The 21714-nt window shown below is 51.0% G+C and overlaps 1 protein-coding gene across 2 annotated transcripts in view; it reads right to left on the bottom strand.

Moving 5' to 3' along the window:
• Positions 1-4611: 4611 nt before the first annotated feature.
• SHROOM3 (shroom family member 3) overlaps positions 4612-21714 on the bottom strand; it is a 69832-nt gene continuing 52729 nt past the window's right edge. Inside the window, exons 4-10 of one of the 2 annotated variants that reach the window (XM_077176828.1) lie at positions 17737-20944; positions 15517-15593; positions 11750-12634; positions 10275-10766; positions 9380-9530; positions 6142-6414; positions 4612-5618 (exon numbers count right to left, since the gene is read on the bottom strand). In XM_077176828.1, the coding sequence (XP_077032943.1) occupies positions 5259-5618; positions 6142-6414; positions 9380-9530; positions 10275-10766; positions 11750-12634; positions 15517-15593; positions 17737-20944 (5446 nt within the window). In that variant the 3' untranslated portion in view covers positions 4612-5258. Of the gene's footprint in view, positions 5619-6141; positions 6415-9379; positions 9531-10274; positions 10770-11749; positions 12635-15516; positions 15594-17736; positions 20945-21714 lie in introns of both variants that reach the window. The other variant, XM_077176827.1, reaches the window with a different exon arrangement.

Below are 21714 nucleotides of genomic sequence, written 5' to 3' on the forward strand. Positions count from 1 at the left end.
ACAGGCTGCCCGGGGAAGTGGTGGAGTCACCATGCCTGCAGGTACTTAGGAAAGGTGGAGATGTGGCACTTGGGGCAGAGTGGTGGATTTAGTGGTGCTAGGTTCACAGCTGCACTTGACTTTAAGGGTCTTTTCTAACCTAAATGATTTTATCAACACAGATTAAGTGAGAGGTGCTTTCACCTCACACCTTGGAAGATGAGAACAAATAACCAGTTCTAAAAGGTGAGTTTGGAAGCAATAGATTGGACAGGAATTAAAATCTCATGCACAGCTTAGAAGAGCAGTGAGGGCTAAGACAGACCAGCAGCTTTGTCTTCTCAGAAAATAACCTCTCCCTGAGCAGTTCACATTAACTTCACTCGACAGAAATAGGCCATCCAAGTGACTGTGGCTGCATGAGCCTGCGTGTGGCACTGACTGTCACAGCCTCAAAAGACAGTCTGAGGACACTGGGCACCCAGGAGCTGGGTGCTAGGAAGTTGAGGGGCAGCCCTCGGTGAGGCACGAGAAGCCAGCAGGGTCGCTTCCCGTGGAATTTACAACCAAAACATCACCAGACAATTTCTTCTGAACAATACACATAGGGAATGAACCAACAACCCGTGTACAAAATGAGGAGGCTAACACCAGCTGGCTCTTGTTCCTCCTCCCTTGTGCCCTCACCTCCCACTCCCTCAGCCCCAGTTCCAACATGTACAAACCAAAGGGCACTTCAGGACTCACTTCAGAAAGTCAGCCCCAAACCTTGTGCTGCGTTACCTTACAACTGTTCTGGGGCAGCACACAGGAAACCATAACCACACCATTCCCCTTTCCCAGCGTGCAATGGAGGTCTGGGCATGTGCCTGGATGCTGCTGGGGTTGGATATCCTTGGGGTCAGATGGGTACAGACCCTGTACTGTCCTGTCCAGGCTGTGGGCAGGAGCTGAGACCCCCATGGTGTCGGTACCCTGCAATCCCCACAGGCCAACACGTTCCCTCCCTTCAGAAACCAAACAGCTGATGCTCCTGCTTTCCAACAAACAGGGATTTTTTTCCTCTTAAACCTCCAATGCAGCTGCATGCTGCCAATCTGCCCCATGAAGAGTAAAAAAAGCATAAAGAATAGAGCTTTACTCACCTTTTCTCAGCAGGCTTCAGGCTGAGATGTCCATTGTCTGGCACTCCCTCAGACTGGACTCCTGTCCGGCTGGCCCCGACCCAGCTGTCTCTCGTTAGCCCTGATTGCCACACAGGTGTTGGCAATAAAAACACAGCAGGAAGGACAGGCAGCAAGCCCTGCTCTCATTTTTGGAAGTTACTTGAGATTTTTGGAGGTTTTTGGAGGTGAGGTTGGTGAGGCCTGGGCATCCAGAGCCCCTCACGGACAGGGCGCCCTCCCCTCAGAAGCCCCCTAAGATGGCGGCCGGGGTCCCTGAGGGAAAAAGAGTTCCTGCCGAAAAATTTGGCAGGAAGAGCCATGAGCAGCTTCTGCTCAGGGCCCCCTTTCTCTCCCTAAACTTCTTCCGCTCATGGCTGCTCATATTCCAATTTCATCCTTTCTAAGCTGGTGGTTTGTGTGTATTTTTTTAATTTTATTATTTTTGTTGTTGTTGTTTAATCAAAGTTTTATTTTACCTCAGTAAAAGCACAAGCACCTCATGAGTGATTTCCCCCATACTCCATCAAGCTTTCACCAACTCTAATCCTCCCCAGTTGAATTATGTCCTCGTTTTTGGTTTTTTTGTTTTTCTTTTGCATTTCAGTTCTCTAAGTTCATTTAGTGCTAAAAGGAAGAATTTAACAAGTATGGCTGGATTTTCTCATTTGAAGTGCCCCTGCTTCTCAGTGCAGCCCTAGCAGAAGGCTATGGCCTCAGGCTGCAAACCACAGAGGAAAAAGCAGCCTGGCTCACATGTACCCTGTCTCCTCTATGGTTTAGGAGAAAACAAGCCCTTTTTCCTGATCTCAAAGCAGGCAGAGCCACACTGACCCCCCTCTCAAGCTTGTCTGAGGGTGCTGAGCCTGGCTGGCTCCATCTCCCCGACATCTTGAAATGGGCAAGAAGAAAGCAGATTTTTGCAATGGGTTTTGGCACCGATGCACACCAAGCTGCACAAAGGCTGGCCACAGACACACAGCCAGTTGCACAACACAAGGGCTGATTGTTCAGTCACACAGGGATAGAAAAACCCCCTCACACATCAGAGCTGCAGGACACTTGGTTGGTGTGCAAAGGAACGAGCAGCACTCCTGTGGGAACACAGCCAAGCCATAACACTGTGCCACAGTCAGGACACGTTCCCTCTGAGAGGTGTAAAGGGATAAACAGCTCTTATGGAAACCTTGCAGGGTGAATGAATGTGGCACAGAGAAGCTTGGCATAGGGTCTCTAGGTGTGCCTCGGTTTGCTCACATTGATTTAAAGCAGGGGCTCTTCGATGAAAAGCTCTCTGTTTCCTGTCCTGCAAAGGACAGGATTTATGTGGAGTGGGTATGGAGTGCTATCCAGTCCGCTTTACTTGCTTAATTACCAGCCTAAACAATCAGGACAGCAGCTGAGTTGTAAAGATGATGGATAAACTGACACATAAACTGTTGTGCTCTGGGTTGGACCAGTTTTATAGGTAACCTTCACAAAAGATCTTGTGTGTAAACCTACAACCAACAGACCCTGGTATGTAAACACTCTTTACTAGATTTAGTCTTGAGCGAAGCATCTGATGTGAATTCCTTGTGACCGCCAGTCACCCGAGGGCTCTGATAAAAAAAGGCCAATTTGAAGTTGGATGAGTAGATTTTCCTGGCTTCTATCATATGCATGTTGCTAAAAGCACGTGAGGCCTCACTGAGAGCTGGCCTGCTTTGAGTGGAGATAATAATTTCAGTGAGGCTGACCCAGGAGAGAGGCTGTTCCTAACTAATGTGCAAATCTAACATAACGGTGTTGGTTTTGCTCAAGGACATTTTACTTGGAGCTGGCGTCATGTGTCAGCAGTGTAACTGCTCTGTCCTTACCAGGGTTTTCCTCAAGTCACCCAAGGGAGATCCTGCTTTCCCACTGGGCCTGTGGCCAGCTGAAGGTGGCTGTCATACAATCCTTGAGCAGTCCATGACTTAGCTGGAGACAGCTCTGGAGAAGGTGCTTGACCCAGGTACTGACTTGGGAAGGAGTCCCACACATTGTTACCTACAGAGCCCCCCCAGGCTGGCAAACAGGCCAGGCTGTCATCCCTGGGGCAGGGTGGGATGTTGGGCATTCCAGAGCAATATCCAAACCAGATGTTTCTGTTATAAAGTTCATTTCTAGCAAAAATTGCCAGGCTGATGAGAACCCCTTCCCTGAGGTGCATTTTGGGGAAGGAGTAGCACAGCAGATGGTGCTCACTGTATCTAGTGTACCGGCTTTCCTCACTGCAGCCACTTCAATACAGGTTCAGTATTAAAAATCTCATGTAGCCAGACCCAAAATGCAGATTTGTGTCAGTAAATTTACCAGGACTGGAGAGTAAGTGTAAAATTTTATCCCTGGTATTCCTATTCTACAAAATCAGTCCAGAAAATTCTGGGTTTCCTTTATCCTCTAGTTTCATATCCACAACAGAAAAGCAAGGTGGGATAAAGAGCAATGAATGCACTCCACTTTTTGCCAGAGGTAAAAGAAGTAAATCTTTTTGGCTGAGAAGTAAATCTTCAGGCTTGCCTGATGTGTAAGTACCTTTAAATTCATATCAAGGTGTACTTCTACCAAACTCAGTAAACTTTGCAGTTAGGAGGGTGATTTTTGAACAAAACTGTGCAAAGAGAGTTTTTATGCACTTCGAACAAAAATTGTGGCTTTAACTCATTTCTCACTTGAAAATATAAGCTGTTATAAAAATATCAGTGACTATCACTTGCCTCATTAGCTGATGTTTCTCTGTACTGTGGGAACACACACAGGACTTGCCTTGTCCACCCCAAACTTGCTGGAGGTGCTCCCCCTGAAGCCATGTGGGTTCCTGGAGCAAACAGGCAGATCCTGTTTGGATGGAGCCTCTTCCTGACCTGGGGATAAAGTGCAGGACTTGTATTTTTCAGGAAAGAACTCACTAAATGGAAAACACACAAACACCTCCCAGATCTACCATGTCTTTGTGAGTTGTTTTGTTAAGTATAAGATGGAAGGGTGGCTGCAAAAAAAAAAAAAAAAAAAAAGAATCTGGATTAAAAGTGTTTTTAAATCTAATAAATTAAACTGCAGCAGTGGGTAGGATTTGTTTTTAGGGCAAATGAAATGTGTTGATTAGATTGAAACAGCTCCCCCCGCTGCTTCCCTGAAACTACTCAAAGCAGGGCCTATAAATCATGTCAGCAGATATCCCTGTCACACCTCAGGGAAATCTTTCAGGCTTCAACAGAAACACAGGCCACAGCTATGAGTATTCAAAATAAAGACAGAATTTTCCCCACATTCCTGCAGTGAATTCCTTGCTTCATGCTAACTTGGACTCCTGACATGTAGCTTGCCATAAAAGAAGTTTGAACTCCAGACTCAGAAGATCACAGGATCCAGAAGAGGAAAAATTTGTTCTTTTTATGGCCAAAATCTCCTTTGTAAGGCCACTTAATGGTATCTTTAGCATGTGTTAAAACAGGGTGAACTGCTTCTGGTAGCCCTTTATTATATTAAAAAACAACCACAACAACAGCAACAAAACCATGATGAGATGTTTCAAGCTACTGCATGACTATCTTTGGGGTTCCCTCTTTTTGTTAAGGTCTTCACAAAATACAAAATTAAATGTCTTTTCTACATACAGAACAAAGTAGAATCAAGTAACTGATTAGAGTATGTACAAAAACTTACACATTCTGTCTTGTTCTTTAAAAAATATAAATATCAATAATGTTCAGTAAAATGGGTTGGTTTTATTTTTAAGGCTTCATTCTTAGATCCTTCATTATTTAATGAGGTGTCAGGTAGGCAGAAAAGGGAGGGAAGAGAGGAGGTCATGTTTTTTATTAAAGGTCATGTGTTTAGTTCCTGTGAGATTCTTCCTCATCTCGGGCAGGAGGAGATTTCCCTCCACATTGATTTAAGTTTCCAGGAAGCAGAGGTGGAAGGAAAGGAAAATAAAACCCTTATTATTGCTATTCTTTTTTCCTTCATTAAAATCTTGGTTTAGACCTGTCTCTGTCCATGGCCTTTGAAGAGGACCACCTGCCAGGTATGACTGGAAGGGAGACTAAAGGGACTCGGGCAGGGCTGCATCCCAGCTCCACCTGGGCCAGGTTAGAGTGAGGAAGAGGCTGCTGGAGGTGTTTTACCACCGGCCCCGGAGGAGGTAGCAAGTGCTGCAGCCAGGGCAGCTGCTGCTGCTGCATCCCTGGGTGTGAAGTCCGTGGGGAGACTTTCCATCAGGCACTTGAGCTGCTCCTGGCCCAGTTTGATTTTGTCGTCGAGCTCCCGCTGCTCTATGAGGAGCGCAGACTTCATCTTGACAAAGTGCTGGTAGTCCTGGAGCTGCTCCTCAGAGAGGTAGTTGCCCAGGATGTCCAAGACCAGCCGTTCCCGACGGTCGAGGTTTTCCTTGAGCTCCCGGGCGTCTTCGTGCTGGCCAGCCAGCAGCTTCCGCTTCTCGTTCAGGGAACTCTGCACACCAGAGAGAGCCCTTCAGTACCAGCAGCACCACACTCCCTGAGCCCCTCCTGCCTCCCAGCACCACCTCTGGAGATGGCTGCTAAGGTCCCAGAGCACAGTTAAAAGCCTGGGAGAGGAGGATGAATTCCTCATCACAGAGTGACTGTGATCCCCACTGAACTGGACTCTGAACATCCTTGCCAATGGGAGGCAGAAAGTGATGCAATAAAGTCAGGAAACCTCGCCTGAAAGCAACAACTACCAGGAAAATCCGGTTTCAAAACCACCCCAAAAATGTAAAAATGTGGCTGTGCCCAACACAGCTGCTCTGCATCCAGACAAGGGCTGCAGGATCCCAGCCATTTATACAAAGGGGGATTAAGACTCCCAGGGACAATGCCTGAGCAACTGCTGGTACAGGAGTACCGAGAGCCCCGTGCTGCCCTCCTTGCAGCCCCTGGAGGTCGCTGTAATGCCGTGGTGGTGGTGGCTGCTGCCCCAGGCCCGAGCAGGCCGGGGCTGTGCCCATACCTACCCGCTCCTCGCTGTTGGCGTTGTCCCCCAAGCTGCTCAGGACGTTCTCCACGCGAGCCAGGCGTCCCGAGAGGGAGAGCAGGAGGTTCACCACCTTATCCAGATCGCCAATGAACATCTTGTACTTGTCAAACTCGTTGGGTTTGCACAGCGTGCTGATCAACAGCTCCACCTCCTCCCCAAGAGCATTATTCATCTTAATGTCCTCGAGCAGGCCCTCCTTGGCTTCCTTCAGGATTTCCAGTTTGTGGGTTAAGCTCCCGATGAGCTCAGCCTGTTGGAGGGGAAGCATTGCCACATTGGTTGTTACCAGCATCACCCTGCTCATATGGGTGATGACAACAAGAGGATATGGCTGCAGGTCCTGAGGAGCAGGGTCAGGTCAGCAACAGCTGACAAAGAAGGGAGGAAACAGAGAAAATACTGAAATTCCCCACCTTGGAGATAACCCAAGCAGCTCATCAGGTTGCATGAGGATGTATTTGTTCCATGAACATTTATAAGAGAGATCTCTGATTTGGTGTACTGTATTCTGATACTCAGCTACCTACTGATGAATGTTCTGTAAAACCTCTGAGTGAAAAGAGCTGTAGCCATGTCTCTGATGTGCTCCTCACACCCAGCCTGAAGTGCCTTGAAGTGCTCCAAACAAGTGCCTCACACACAGAGGCCTCGAGGAAGCCTTCACACCAAAGATGCTCTGGATTTACTCAGTGTCTGAACACAGAGAACACACCCATTTTGCAGAAACACTGACACCTATTCCCTGCCAAAGAAAAGGAGGCCCCCGGGGTTCGGTTACTCCAGGAACAGCAGTGCTGCACATGTGCAGGAGATCCCAATTTCTGTTAGGATTTAGTGGAAAGACACATGCAGAAGCAAGTCTCTGGCCTAGGGCTTGCAATTCCTGCTTCTGTTTACTTGGAACTGAGAGCACAGCAAGCAGCAGCAGCTCTCCATACAATGGGTGGGGATTCTCAGTGTCTCCAGTTCCTGCACTGCCAAGGCACCAACACCTCTGTGTTCATCTACTCTGCACACAAACACCGCAGGGTGGAACAAGTCAGTCACAAGGTGGCCTGAAAAAATTCTCTCTAAGTCCTCTTTCCATCACAACTGAGTGTCATTGCAGGCAGGAGGCAGTCCTGCTCCAGAGGAGGAAGGATTTTCAAACACTGGTGAGGCTGGGGGTCACTGAACTGCCCTGGTGCCCAGGGTGGGCTGGCAGTGGGGTTCCCAGCTGCTCTGGCAGCAGGGAGCACATGGCTCTGTATGGCCAGCCACCACTAGATGGAACACTTGGGCGTGCTCTGCTCTGTGCCTGCACCACAGCCTGCCCTCCGCTGCCACACGCATGCAAAGACTGATCAAAAGGCCACTAATATTCCCTGAAACAAACATCCACTCCCTGGAATGACCTCCACTGCTAGCAGGGTAGCTCAGGGGAGAGGGAGCAAAGGTAATACTAAATCCCACCTCCTAAGGGCCAATCAAAACTCCTTCATGGGCATTCTTCCCTCAGAAGTACCCAGAGACAAAACCCAGCCCTTGCCCTTCCCAGGGGCTGTGGTTCTAAAGCCCCCTTCCAAAGAAAGATCCTCAGCAGTTGATTGCTGTACCAAATCCTGAGGAGCAACAGGAAGGATCCATGTCCAGGGTTACAGTTAGGTGGGGAAGTCTCTGTGGCAGGACTCCATGGGGTGGTCTCAAAGTCTGGCATTAACCTCAGCAAGTTTTCAGGTGGATGGGGCTGCTGGGAACCGGCAGCTGCTCCTCCCTGCTCCAGGAGATCTGCCCTCCAACTGCAGCAGGAGGCTATGGGGCTCCTGAGAGTGAGGTACCTTTGTTCTGAAGGCCTGGGAGCTGGAGGGGCTGTGACTTAGGTTTGTGTTCATTAATCAGTGACTCTCCTGCAATCCCAAATACCAGCCAACAAGAGCTTCTTTCCACTTAGAGAGGAAACGTGCTTGGTTTATCCAGATTTCCCACAGGTGCTGCACTCAGGAGCCCCTCCTCAGGTAAGGCTGTGCAAGTTTCCCTGCACACAGACCATGAGCAAAGGGGCCAGACTGTGCTGCCTGGGCCTAATCACTCCCATCTCCTCCTGGCTTCCCATGCAAATGTAACCTGTGAAGCTGGGGCTTGCCCTCCATGGCAGGCTCATGGTGCAGCACCCTTGTCTTGTTCTGCACCTCTCACCTTGGTATGAGCAGGCAGATTTGGAAGGGGGTCCATGGAATGCTATGGATGTGGCAGGGGCTGCCTTTGGAGCTGGGTGTGCTGCAATCAGTGCCTTGGGCCACAAGATGAAAGCAGCAGGCAAAGGCCCTGGGAAAATGCTTTTGATCAGTGACCCACCTGTGTATTTGTGACCCAGAATCTGTGCAGTTCCACAGAAAGAAAAGGTGGTGAACAGAAAATGAAATCTGGGCTGTGCTACTCTCCATGGCAGTGTGGGATGGTTTAGACTTAGAGGCAGGCATGGCTGCTTTTGACAGGAAGGTAGGAGGTGTGTAGGAGAGGCACAGACAGGCCACAAACACCAGGCTGTGACCCCTGGGATGTGGGAGCTAAGCAGCATACCTGTAATTACCAGGTAACTAATGTGAGAAAACCATGGGGCAAATTAGAAGGCCCTTCAAATGCTCTGGAAGCAGAGCATGGAAGCCTGCAGCAAGAGCAGGGGGCCATTCCACAGTGAAATGTAGGCTCAGTAAGAGAGCAAAATGTGTCCTTCCCTCCTGCCTGCTCTCTGCCCTTCCAAGCCATCACATCCATGTTTCTTTAGATGCAGTGAGTGCAGACAGCAGGTTAAATGGGTAAACTGACTTCACTGAAGAGGAAAGTCCTGGGGAAAAAATCTCCTGCACTCAGTGCAGTCACTTGCTGGACTCTGTTTTTGTTTCCATCTCATGCTGTCCTCACACAACTTGCTTCACCTCTCCCTTTTCCTTCCTTGCTGCTGAACAGGGACAGCTGCTGACAGTCTGTACACTCAGCATTGGGTATGATCAGGCCCGCCTCAGGGTGGTGCAAGATTGGTACTCAATCTGCAATGAGTAATTCAGATTAACTCTCTTGTACAATTTGGGTCAGTCTAACAAAGCTTCACAGGTGGCCTAATCGCTCCCACGCAATTTTGGGTGCTGCCAAAAGCTGACATCAAATAGAAATGCGCTTCAGAGCTTATTATTATTTCAGGAATGTGAGCAGCAAACAGTACTGTGTGCTGAATTTACCTTTTTCTCATTGATGTCCAGCAGCTCTTCTTCCTCACCTACTTCTTCTGGCAAGTCCTTGATTTTATTCAGCAGTTCTGCTTTGGGTGCTGAAACGCTGTAGTAAGCAGGACAGGTGACCAGGGTGACAGGAGCTTCCCTTTCCTCTCTCCTACACCAGAGTGAAGAAAAAGCAAGAGTTCAGTCTGAGCCTGATTTTTCCCAGTATTTAGACCCATGGTTTTCCAGGACTCCCCCTCTGGTACCTTCCAAGGTGATTACCCACCAGGACAAGGCAGATTCCTGCCATTAGGGGGTCCCAGCACAGCACAGCCAGGGGTTTAAAGGTGACTGGACATAGCACTGCACAGGATTTACATTGCTGAAGGTGGCCAGACTTCCCTTACCTAGCTTCATGCAGTACACCTGACTTCTGGACAGTTATCCAGCTGCCACCTGGAAGTCTCTGTGTTAAAAAACCCACACTGGGCGACTTGGGCTGATCTTGTAATAAGCAGCTCGCCTCAACCCTCCCTCCAGAATCTGGCCTCTTGTTATCTCTGTGCCTGCTATAATTTTCATCCTGATTTTACTTCACTATCTCTGTTCCTTTGCTTTGGACTGAACTGCTTCAGATTACTAAGGTTCAGATAGCAAAATCCAGTTCTATCTCCAGGGATGTTTCATTTCCTGCTCTGTTCCCAAGCTCAGCATCGTTCTCTACACAGCCCAGAGAGGTGAGCTCAGAGCCCAAGCACAGAGCCCAGCTCATGGGAAAGGCCGCTTCGAAATGCCCTGCCAGGCCTCACACCTCTGAACTGCACAACTCACTCTCACCTACAGACATGCAGAAAAATTTGGCACAGGCCAAATTTCAGAAGCAAGGGAGCAGGGAGTTCTGCCCAGCGGTGCTTACGTGTCACCCGCCACCGCCGTCCTGCTGGCCTGTGTCTGCCACATCTTCCTCTTCATGTTGTTCTCCTTCAGCACACTGCTTCCACCAGGGAAAATCCCTTCCATCAAGTCCATGGTTGTTTTCATTTTGGAATCTGGATCCAGGATATCAGCCAGAGACTTGTCTTTATGGACAATTTCTTTTGCTAGAGCCTCTGACTTAATATCCTCTGGGGTCTTGTTCTTTGCCTTCACTGGGGGTGCTGTGCTGGTTATCCCAGAGTCCAGGCTGGCATTTTCCAATGCTGGCTCTCTGGAGTTACCTTCAGGCTGAGTTATGGGCTGTCTGTCAGCGCTCTGAGGCCCTTCAGGAGAAGCAGGGGACTGGTGCTGCTGATCTACAGCAGATGGAGAGCCAGTCCTCTTTAATGGGGTTGGCCAGTTATTTTCACTGGTGCTGGTGCCCAACCCTGTTGTCTCCCTCTCAGCCAGGGTTTTGTGAAAGCTTTTGAAGCTGCTATGGACAGAAACATTCTGTGAGATGAAGACAAACCTACCACCCAGAGACTCCTGTTGTGAACACACAGTAAAGGCCTACAAGGATTGAGTTTTCCTTCTCTCTCCCTTGTTTCTGTGTCTCGCTTCTCACTCCAATATGGAGGGTCCACAGTGTGAAGCCACTGGCACCAGAATTGTTTTGTCCCTTCAACCTGGGCACTGCTGGATTGTCCTTCCAAAACAGAAAGAACTAGTGAGTGCCAAGTTACTTTGTTTTCTACTGGCAGGCTGGGGACATTGCACGTCCCCACCTGGGAGTGCCATCCTGAGCAGCTTCTACCCCATTTGTCCTTGCTATGTTGGAAGGCAAGTCACTACTATAGCCCTGGCCAGATTCTTCCCAGATGGATATCAGAGCAGCTCCCTGGGAGTGAGGGAAGCTGTGCTGAGTTAAACCTCCTGGGCACCTTGCCCAAAGTCCTATCCTTCAGGAGAATTTTCCTATACAGCCTGACTGTGACATATTTGCATTGTCATTTCTTGGCAGACAATCACCACTTTGTGACAGCATTATTTTGTGCCAGGTCCAAAATATATTCTGGGAAATACTAACTGTTTGGAGAAACCCATCATGGATTTTCACAGCTGTCTCTCAAAACCAAGTAACTGGAAGGAGCCAGCAACCATTCCAGCTCTGTGCTGGAGAGAGTCAGAAGCAACCACACTGAAATCTGCAGGGAGAACCAGCCCAGGAGTGTTCCCCCATAATCCCCTGTCCTGGGGCTTTTGGGGAGCACCTGTCAGTGCACCTGCTGGTGAATCTGAGTGACCAGCAGTGAATCTGTCACTCCCTGTCCCCTGACCACGTGCAAGCTCCCAGCCCAGCCAGCAGCTGGGGGTCCCACGGCCTGAGGGATGAGCCCATCTGTCCCAGCCCCGCATATCTTACTGTATATGGCCCTGCACTGCCCAAGCCGCCGCACTCCAGCCTGCCCTTACCTCACACTGGCCTCCTCTGGGAGCCGGGAGGATTTGTCTCCAGCTGCCCCGTTCCCCTCAGCAGGAGGGGCAGGAGGTGGGAATTCCTCCGTGCCGTTGGCAGAAGCGCAAGAGCCGAGCTCGGGAAGAGGACGGGATGGCAGCGGCGGGGAGAAGGGTGCGACAAACACCTCGTCGTCCTCCTCGTCCTGCAGCGGCGGCGGGGGTGTGAGCTGCAGCCCCGACTCCGAGATCCGGAGCTGGGTCACGGCCTGGGGAGAAGGGGTCTCTGGGTCGGAGGAAGTGCTGCTCTGCGTGGGCAGGGACTGCCACCTCTGGGAGGGCTTTGGCCCGGCCACCGGAGGAGACACCATGGCCCTGGTGTAGCCGCTGTCTTTGGCCGAATGAGCCCACGCTGCTTTGGGTGGGAGGGACCTGTGCAGCAGCCCCGCTTTCCTCCTCCACATCATCTCTTCCGTGGCAGTCTCGGGGGATCTGTCCTGGTCAGCATCCAGAGGCTGTGCCTGAGTGCTCCCGCTGCCCTCAGGGGGAACAGCCTCTCGTTTGGCATGGTGCTGTCTCGGAGCCTGGCTGTCACCTGTGCTCTGCAAGTCTGAGGGAGCCTGGGCAGGTGTGTTAGAGGAAGAGTGGCCAGGCCCAGAAGGAGTAAGGTTAAGGAACAAGGGTTTAAAGCCTTGCTTTTGCTCAGGATAGTGACTCCTTGCCTCTGTTGGGGCTGGGAAAAATGCAGAAGTCCTGCTATCTGGCCTGGAAAGTTCTGAGAGCTTGTGACTCTCAACCAGCGTGCCAGGCCCGGCGACAAGCTCTGTGCTGTGGAGGGGATGGGGATAGTAACTAGTGAACGCCATTTTCTCTGAGTGGCTTCTTTCTTTCTTGCTGAAAGACCTGAATACCAAGAGACAGACCATGGTAAGATTAATAACTCATCAACGAGCAGGAAAATTTACTGTGCATCTCCTTAATGGGCAAGTTACCAACACTACCAGAGGCCAGCATCACTGCCTGCTGGTCTAGGTGAGGTACAGCTGAGCTTTGAAACTGGAAATGAAGTCCTGAGCCAGATCTACTCCCTCTCACCATCTCCCATCATTGTCAGTGTGTGCTACATCACACACATAGCATGCACCACAGCAGCAACTCAATGGAAAAACTATTAGGAGAACCTAATGGCTGGCTTCCTTTCCTGCTCTGCTTTCAATTTTGTTTGTTACACATGGGGTGAGTAGCAATTGTTGTAAGATAGACTATTTGACATTATCTACCATCAAACTCCATTCTCAATTGCTTGAAAGTTTAAGAATTTCAGCTCTATGAGCCAAATATTCCCATAATGTTATCTGCTCCTTTTGGAAAGGCGCCATTAAAATGATTCAACTGTCTCCAAGAATGAACAAAGGCCAAAAAATGCACTATTTTGACTATAGAGAAAATTGAAAAAAGCTCTTGCAGCCTTGGAATCCTGTTAGAAGGAAGAGCTCCCTCAGACAGGCAGGTGTGACAAACACCAAAGCCAGCACATTCCAACTGCAAGCAGATGTTAAGGCTGCAAAGCCAGCAGATTGAATTATTCCTTCCTGGTCTTTTAGGGTGTTCACATGTGAGCCTGAGAAACAGGATCTGGCCTTTGGACTGAGGATTCTGCTTGGAATCTAGAGCCAAACCTATTTGCCTGTCTGGCTGTTTAGCTGGAAAACAAACTGAGCAGTAATAATGGCACTGGCAGAGGCAAGACAAGGTGGCCTGGAACCACGAGGCCATATCATAAACAGTAAAACACAACGAAGCTCTACTGCCAGTGCATTTTCTGTTCTTGAGATGCATTGTCAAATAATCCTGCCAATCTGTCATGCTGGAGACTTGGGCCCCAAATTTGTTCTCAGATGTACTGGTACTAATTAAGAATAACTCTGTCAAAGACATGGGTCGTTCTGGCTTTATTCTGGTGTGACTGAGAATAGAATTTGGCAGCCTGTGCCTGGGGGTGGGGAAACTTTCCAGACAGGCTGCTCTTGGTATTGTCTGTGGTTCCTGGACAGTAGCAGTGTGTATTCTGTTCAGATGCTCAGTGTTTGTCAGGAACGCCAGATGGTGATTCTCTAATTCAGAGATCTCTCCCACTGTGGAAGCAACTGTGCATTCTAAAACTGGTGGAGCAGTTCCCAGTGCCCTGTGACACCTGGGGAACAGAGGAACAGCACGTGTGGCTGGGCCAAGTGATTGCTGACCAAAGGTTTTCCTCACTTAACCATCTGTGTTTTCCTCTCCAGCAGGAGAGGTAGGTAAGGATGGTCCCATCTCCTCTGCAGCACATGGAGCAGCTGTGTCCCAAGAAAACCTAGAAACATAATTCCTGCTGCCTGCCTTGCCTCCCTGAAGGGTCCATGCATGAAAAACGCCTCTCCTGTCCTTTTGTTTTATCCTTTGGGAAGTCCAATTCCAAGCAAGAAGGGAAAGCAACCTCCCATCTCCCAGGAGAAATGTGCTTGTGGAGCATGTGGGATGCCTATGCTGCACAAACATCATAAAACTGTTAATAACAAATAATCTTTGTGCAGTGAAGCATGAAAATGAGAAACCTGCATTTCGTGCCCCAGTAAACTTGTTTTCAGTCTGGGTGTTCCATCCCATTACTTGGAAAATAGGTTGGGGAAAGGAAAAAAAAAATAAAAGGAAGGCACAAGCAGTGATTGAGCAGCAGGATGAAATGCCATCTCTAGGAGAGAAGGGGAGGCAGGAGGAATTGAAACAGCTGCATTGTTCTCTTTGGAAAAAACACGGAAAAAGTTATTCAAAATCAAAGTAAACAAGTGTGTTTTAAATAATCCTACAAGGATGTGCCTGAAGGCAGATTGAGTCCCTTTAAAACAACATTTATGTGTTCTTAGGGGCAAAAATGGCCAGTAGTAGGATCAGCCAGAGTAGGAACCTTCCTCTGCTTCCAGCTGTCACTCCCTGACCCAGAGCTGCATGAAGAAACCTTTGGACACAGCAGTGTTAACTCCCACTGTGACCACAGAGAGGGCTGGCATTTACTGCAAGTTTGTGAGGAACAGAGCTCCTTTGTGAACAATGCTTTTAGTCCCTCTTGATGGCTTTTACTGTAATGGGAGTTAGCTGTTTGGGCACTCAGAGCTTAGGGCAAACATCTATTTATTATTTAAATGTAAATACAGCACGACCAACTTCAGTTCTCATTAACTTCAAAACAATCAGGGGCTAAGTGGAGACTTACATAAGCCCTAAGACATTGAGTTTTGTGCTTATGCTCTTCTATTTTTAAAAACATTTCTCTCTCCCTTGTTGCTGAGCACAACATCCTGCCTGGATGAAGGGAAGCAGCCCAAAGGCCAGCTCCCAGTTGAGCATGATTAAGGAAATATCCTGGGTTTAGTCCCTTGCTTTTGGGGAGGCAGCATCCTTGGTGGATAAAACCACCCAGAGTGGGACATAGAGGTACTGTTTCCTTTAGGATCCTTCAGTTAATGCTATCATACACTGCGAGTTTCAACAGCAGACCAAACACACTCTGAAGTTACAAAAGTGGGAATTTGCTGCCCAAACATGCTCACAATGACACAAAGAGGACTTGATAGTAAATTAATGTCTGTGGTGAAAAAAAAAGCTTGTAGCAACTCCTCCTCAATCTGCTGGGCACAGCACATCTGGAACAGTGTTTGTGCAGGTCTGAGCTCTAGACAACTGCTGCTGGCAGGGGGATGGCCAGAGCTGGCCGTGCAGGGACACAGAGGACAGGGACACACACCCACCTGGCTCCTGCGCTGAGCACATAGCAGGGATCCCTCACCATGGGGCTGAACTCACTGCTCTCTCTCCTCAGCAGCTCCTGGGGCACCAACACAGCATCAGCAGGAAGCAAAACAAAATACCAAAACATGGATGAGAATGCCTTCCAAAGTCTGAGAGCAAGTCATTCTCCATGGCTATTCACTCCTGCCTAGCTCCAAACAAATTCCTGTAGTGACAGTGCAATGTGATTTGTATGCAACCTGAAAGGAACATTAAGCACTGTACACAAGGCCCTGAAAAATGAACAGTGAGTGAGGCAGAGAGGTCTGCTGCTAAAATGGAAATAACATTTCCCACAAAAATATCTGAAAAGGCCAAAAGAAATCTAATAAATAATTAAAAAAACCCTCATTCTGTTGGTTTGGCTTTGTACCCCATGTTTATAGCCGTGGGTTTGCATTGGAGATGGATAAAAACAAACCTAATAAAGAAAGCACTTCAACATATACTTCCCTTTCAAACAGACCCTATGGATTGGTGTATATACTGGAATATATACACTGGAAGTCAAGTTAGGATTTAAGACCAGGATTTTCACAAGTGCCTTGCTGCCTATGGGACTAATCCTTGTTCCACAGGTGGTTACAGCTAAATCCCTCTGGGAAACAGCCCTAAGGGCTCTTCCTTCTTCATTGCCTGATTTAAGACCCTGTATTCAGGTCTGCAATGTTCTTCACCCTCTTCCTCAACTAGGCTTCCAACAGGCAGAACCTCTGGTTTGGCTGCTGAGTGTATGAACAATTAAAAATTAACCAGGAGGGGAAAATGAAGATCTCAAGAACTGCCCTGTACCTTCTGCCTGATAAGAGTTAGACAAGGCAAAATGAATTGGGGCTGCTTGTCATCCAACCTGTCACTGCAAAGTACACTTTGGTGATTTTTCTCTCTCTGGATGTCTGGTTTTCCTGCTGCTCTGATCATCAAGCGTGACAAAATGGCACAGATGGGTCTGGTGCCTGGCTGGGGTGGAAAAAATACTGATGGTGGGATGAGACAGGGGTGGTTCTGGAAGTGCATTCCGGTCACTTGATATTCACAAGATGCTTTTTTAATTCACTCTATTTAAAGATGTGGCGTGGGAGCTGAGGGCTGCTGAGGGAGGATGTGTAGAATGAAGCACACAATGAGTTTGGGAGGGCAGCTTCATCCCCCCACCCCAGTTTGGGCCATTTGTGAGATGCTGCCCAGAGCCTCCTCTCTTGTCACTTGACTCAGGACCATTTTGTTGCTCCTGGATAATCTGCTCTGGGCCAAGAGTCAGTGCAGGAGTAGAAAGAGATGTCCTGGATCTCAGCTGCCCTCTAAGCATGTGAGCCTCTCCAAACACTCAGCTTATTTGGGGCTAGGAGCCTGTCCACACATTTTGGTTGTTTGCTGCCTCTCTCCGTGATGAATAGAGCCTGGCATGGAAATAGGGATGGGGCAGCAAACCCAGCACTGCTGCAAATCCATGTGGCTCGACCAGTTTGCAGTTTCCTAAATAGGTCTGAACAGATTTCAGCCAGCTGAAGAGCTGGCCTGGGCAGTTGTTCTTTAAGAATTTAGCCTGGCTCTACTGTTTACCATCCTCAGAGTCAGTCGAATTCCCCATTTGTGACATCAGTGTGATGTTCCCAACCACTAAGCAGGGGACATGGAAGGGCCAGGGTCTCTGTTCAGTCTTCTCTGTGATGCTTCCCTCCAGGGCTGGAGGATAAACATAATGGTTATTTGGCAGTGCCTCTGCCCAGCACTTCCCAGCACTGTCAGGCACAGTGGGAGCCAAGGCAATTCCAAGCAGCCTCTAATCCTCTCTACTTTGCAGAAGGAAAATGGGCTGAGGCAAATCACCATCTCAGTGGGACACTCCACTAGAAAAGTGCTCAGTGCATCTCTGGTGCTGCTGGCAGGTAAAGACAGGACAGCTCAGATAGGATGTCCAGAGCAGCAAGAACCTACCAGCACATGCACTGGAATGCCAGCATCCCTGACACCCCTGACTCTCCAGCAGGGAGAGAGCTGAACCCCACCAGTGATCTTTTAATTAAGGTGCACTAAACTGCCTCAGTACATGCTGAATATGTCTCTAATCAATGGAGTCCTGGCCATGACTGGACATCAGCCTGTTCTCTGACATTCCTCCCCGTTCCCTGGTTCTGAGATCCCCTCTTGTGGGTGCACATGACCCCATTCCCACATACCTGCTGTTTCTTATCCGCCGTGGGAGACGACCTGGAGCGCACGTGCACAGGGACCGGCTGATTGTCGTACCTATCGAGCAAGTCTTCCACAGACACTGATTTCCCGGATTTCCTGGTGGTGGAGGGGGTTTCAAAGACCTGCTCCTGCTTCCTGTAGCGGGGCTGGCCCTGCATGCCCAGCAGGTCTGTCTGCGTGCCTTTGGTGAGATCCGATCTGGGTCTGTGATCCCGGCACCTCTCTGCTTTGGGCTGGCCGGTGACCAGGCTGTCCTGGCGCCCTGGCACCTTCTCATCTCCGCTCGTGTCCAAGCAGTCAATCAGCCCAGGAGGAAGGGTAGAAGACATCCGTCCCGTCCTGGATATCCGCTCCATGGACTCCCTGCGGCGGTACAGTTTCTGGTCCTGGAGGGAATTCATGCTGGAGGCGGAGGAAAGGCTCTGGCTGTCGGGGCCAGCCAGCTGCAGGTAGGAGCTGTGGGAGCGCTCCCGGAGCAGCCCCATGTCCTGCGAGGACGGCCGGCGCCCCATTTTGCGCTCGATGTAGTCGGCCAGGGCATTCTGCTGGAGCTGCTTGAGCTCTGGCTTGGACAGGCTGGCTGTGGAGGAAGCTTTGCCGTCCCTCTCGAAGATCTTGCGCCGGTCGGCCACCGTGTTCTCTGGGAAGATAAAATGGATGCTTTTCTTCTGGAAGGAGAAAGGGGACGGCTCCCCGTCCGAGATGCCCACCTCGTTCATCTTCTCGGGCTCCGAGTAGGAGCGCTTCTTCTGCTCCGCCGTCAGCCGCTTCCGGCCCCCGATGCGCAGCACCTGCTGCGTCCTGGCGTATTCCAGGCTGGAGAAGCCTCCTTCCGTGGGCGTGATGCTGTGTCTCTCCTTGGGGGTGTGAGGGGATGCCGCCGTGCTCCTCATGCCCACGTGGGCCGAGGCAGGCCTCTGGGGCACCCTCTTGGGTGTGTTCCCGAACGGGGGGCTGATCCGCCGGAAGGAGGTGGCCCTCAACACCCTGGACTGAGCATCTTTGATGCTGTTCCTGTAGGCCCTATTAAATGACGTGTCCAGGTGCGACCCATGCGCATCTTGGATGTTATCCTTCCAGAGGATCTCCTTCTCAGGCTCGCCTCCCAGCTGGAATGTGCTCCTACTCCGAGGAAGCTGAGCCGCCCTTATTTGCACCTCGTTTTCAGGACACAGGCCGTAGTACTCGCTGGGTCTTGCCTGCTTCACTGAAGCCACCATCTGCAGCTCGACGGGGCGCCAGTCAGCCTCTTCCAGCTTCCCGTTCCTGATGGACGGGCTGGAGCCCCTGCCTGGCTCACTGGGCAGCTTGCTTCTCATGTCCTCTGGGCTGTGCACAGAGCACCTCATGCCAGCAGGCTGGCTCGTCCTGCTCGGCCCATAGTGCTGGCCGAAGCTGGGAACGCCGGCGCTCTGGGGCCGGGGAGCGCTCTGCTCCCGCTGCTCAAACTTGTTGACCTTCTCCAGCACAGAGCAGCGGGGCTTGCCAGCCTCTGGTTTGCTGTAGGGAAAGCTCTGGGTGCTGCTAGAGCTGAGCCGGTTCCTCCCGATATCCGAGGGCTTTGGGAGCTGAGGAGAAGGGGGCTCTTTGCACTTTGGCTCAGCAGCATGGAACAGAGCCATGTTCGTGCCCTCCTCCTCCTGCCTCTTGAAGGCCTGGGGGTCCACATCACTCCACTGTCTGTGCCCCTGCTCTCTGTGATCCTTCTCCTCTCTGCTGCTGCTGTTCCGGAAGGACAGTCTGGTGCTGGAATAACCCTCACCTGGTTGTGTCTCCCTTAGGTCAGAGCTGCTTTGCCTCCTGGAGCTCTCTGGGATGTTCTGCAAGGAAGAGAAGCCATACTGCTTGGCCTTGCTGTGACCCCATGGGTGGGCAGCACCAGTGTCTCTCTCGTTTACCTGTAAGTTACTATTTTTCTCCTCCTGGGATCCAGGTGTCCAGTCCTCTTTGGGCTGGTAATGGTTTTTCCTCTCACTAGCATCCCTTGACTGGGGTTGTGGACCCTGGAAAAGGGGCTTGGAGGTCTGTGTGGTACCGGTGGTCTCTCGGTGGCTGTGTGCTGCCTTGTAAAGGGGTAGCAGCTCCTCCTTTTGCGACACAGCCAGGCCGAGCTCTGGGCCCGCTGCGCTGGGAGGTTTCTGCTGGATGAGTTTGGCTTCATGCTTTCTCTCAGTGGCAGGGGGCTGGTAGAAGATGGTCGACCTGTTCGTAGTGCTTTGGTTTCCATTCTCATCCAAGGCCAGGGTGCTGCTGGCCACGGCCTTGTCGTAGGAGGCCGGGAGGGCTGGGGAGTAGCCACTTTCTTTGGCCAGCGCTGGGTAAAGCGTGCCGGTGCTGCCGGCAGAAGGCCGGGGCACCTGGGCATAGTGTGGCTCCGGGGAGGGAACGGCGTAGATGCCGGTGGGCAGCAGGGGCTGCCCTGGCTGGGCCGCCTGGGAAAAGCTCTGCTTGGCCTTCATGGTGGGGCTGCTCTCAGGGCTCTTCTCCACCACCGTGTGCAGGTGCCCTTCTCCGAAGGGCGGCTTCAGCAGCGGCCCCTGCGACAGGGAGTTGATGAGCGGTGCCCAGGCCCCTTTGGGCTGGCCCCGGCCGGGCTTGCTGGGCTCAAGGCCAGTGCCCGAGCCGGGCCTCTCGTGGTGCCTGATGGCCGCGTAGCTGTCGCTGCGAGTGGGAGGCAGGGGTGGCTGGCTCTTGCTGTCCGAGGGGCCCTGCGCCGGCTGCGCCCAGGAGGAGGCGGCGTTGTGCCGGCTGAAGGCGTGGAGCCTGCCGTGGCCGCGGCTGTCGCCGCCGGGGAGCAGGGCCGAGGGCTTCAGCTCGTACTCCTGGGAGATGCGCTGCTGGGCGTCGTAGACCGTCCGGACGTAGCGGATGTCCGCCTGCCGCATGCTCTCCGGCAGCCCCCCGCGGCACTGCGCGCTGTCCGGGGAGCACGAGTGCTCCTTGCCCGACGGGGCCACGGGGTACTCGGGGATGCTGGAGTTGGTGGAGAAGGAGCTGTAGGCTGAGTCTCTCTTGCTGTGCAGGTGGGAGAGCTGGTCGATGCTGTTGGTGGATTTGGCCGGGGACAGGTGGCAAGGGTGGTAGGCAGGGGAGGAGTGGTCCAGGCTCTCCATGCTGCCCCGGGAGCTGTACTGATCGGGGCTCCTCCTCAGGTAGCCATGCTCGTACGCCGAAAGATCGCTGGTGGAGGAGCTGGGGGACAGCGAGGGAAGAGTGAAAGCCAGCAGAGGAAAGGCACAACAACTTATAAGTGAGCTCAGAAGCAAGATGTTTAGTTTTGAGATGAAAACCCATATTTGGGCCTTGCTCCATCCCCTGTCTGGAGTCATCCCAGTTCACAAAGAGGAACTGTTTGACATTGCAACACATGGCTCTTATTTACCACAGAAGGGTGGGAGGGAAATACAGACAGAGAGATGGTGCATCTCTGGAGCCAGGGAGGATCAACCCCACCCAGCAAACCCATCCAAAGCCCTTGGAAAGCTGAATGAGCACCGACGCCGCTGAGGAGGAGGAGAGGAGCACGAGGGGCATTCTGGGGGGGTTCTAATCTCTTTCTTTTTTTCCCATTTCATTTCTTTTTATGGAGATGAAGGCTATGCCCTGGCAGGCTTCCTGGAAATTCAGCTGTCCCAAGGATACTTTGTTTGCTGCAAGAAAACTAAGCTGACAAGAAGAGAAGAGATGTATGTGCCTGTGCCGGGAGGAAAGTGGGGTGCAACCATAGAAACAGTCTGAGAATTCCCAGGAAGTCTGCACTGCCACCTCTTCTTGTAGCTTAGCAGGTGCAGGTATACCTTGGCACTTCCTCTGAGGTGTCCAAAGAGGACTCATGGCCATCAGAAAAGTGATCAAAAAAGAAGGATATTCAGAGATCTTTCTATCCATGGGAAGGGAGCTCTTTATGCCAGTCACAAGGGGATGTCACAAACTTCTGGCTAATCTCCCCTTCCAGATTTAAG

The sequence above is a fragment of the Agelaius phoeniceus genome, chromosome 4 (assembly GCF_051311805.1).
Source record: "Agelaius phoeniceus isolate bAgePho1 chromosome 4, bAgePho1.hap1, whole genome shotgun sequence".
Lineage (NCBI taxonomy): Eukaryota > Metazoa > Chordata > Aves > Passeriformes > Icteridae > Agelaius > Agelaius phoeniceus.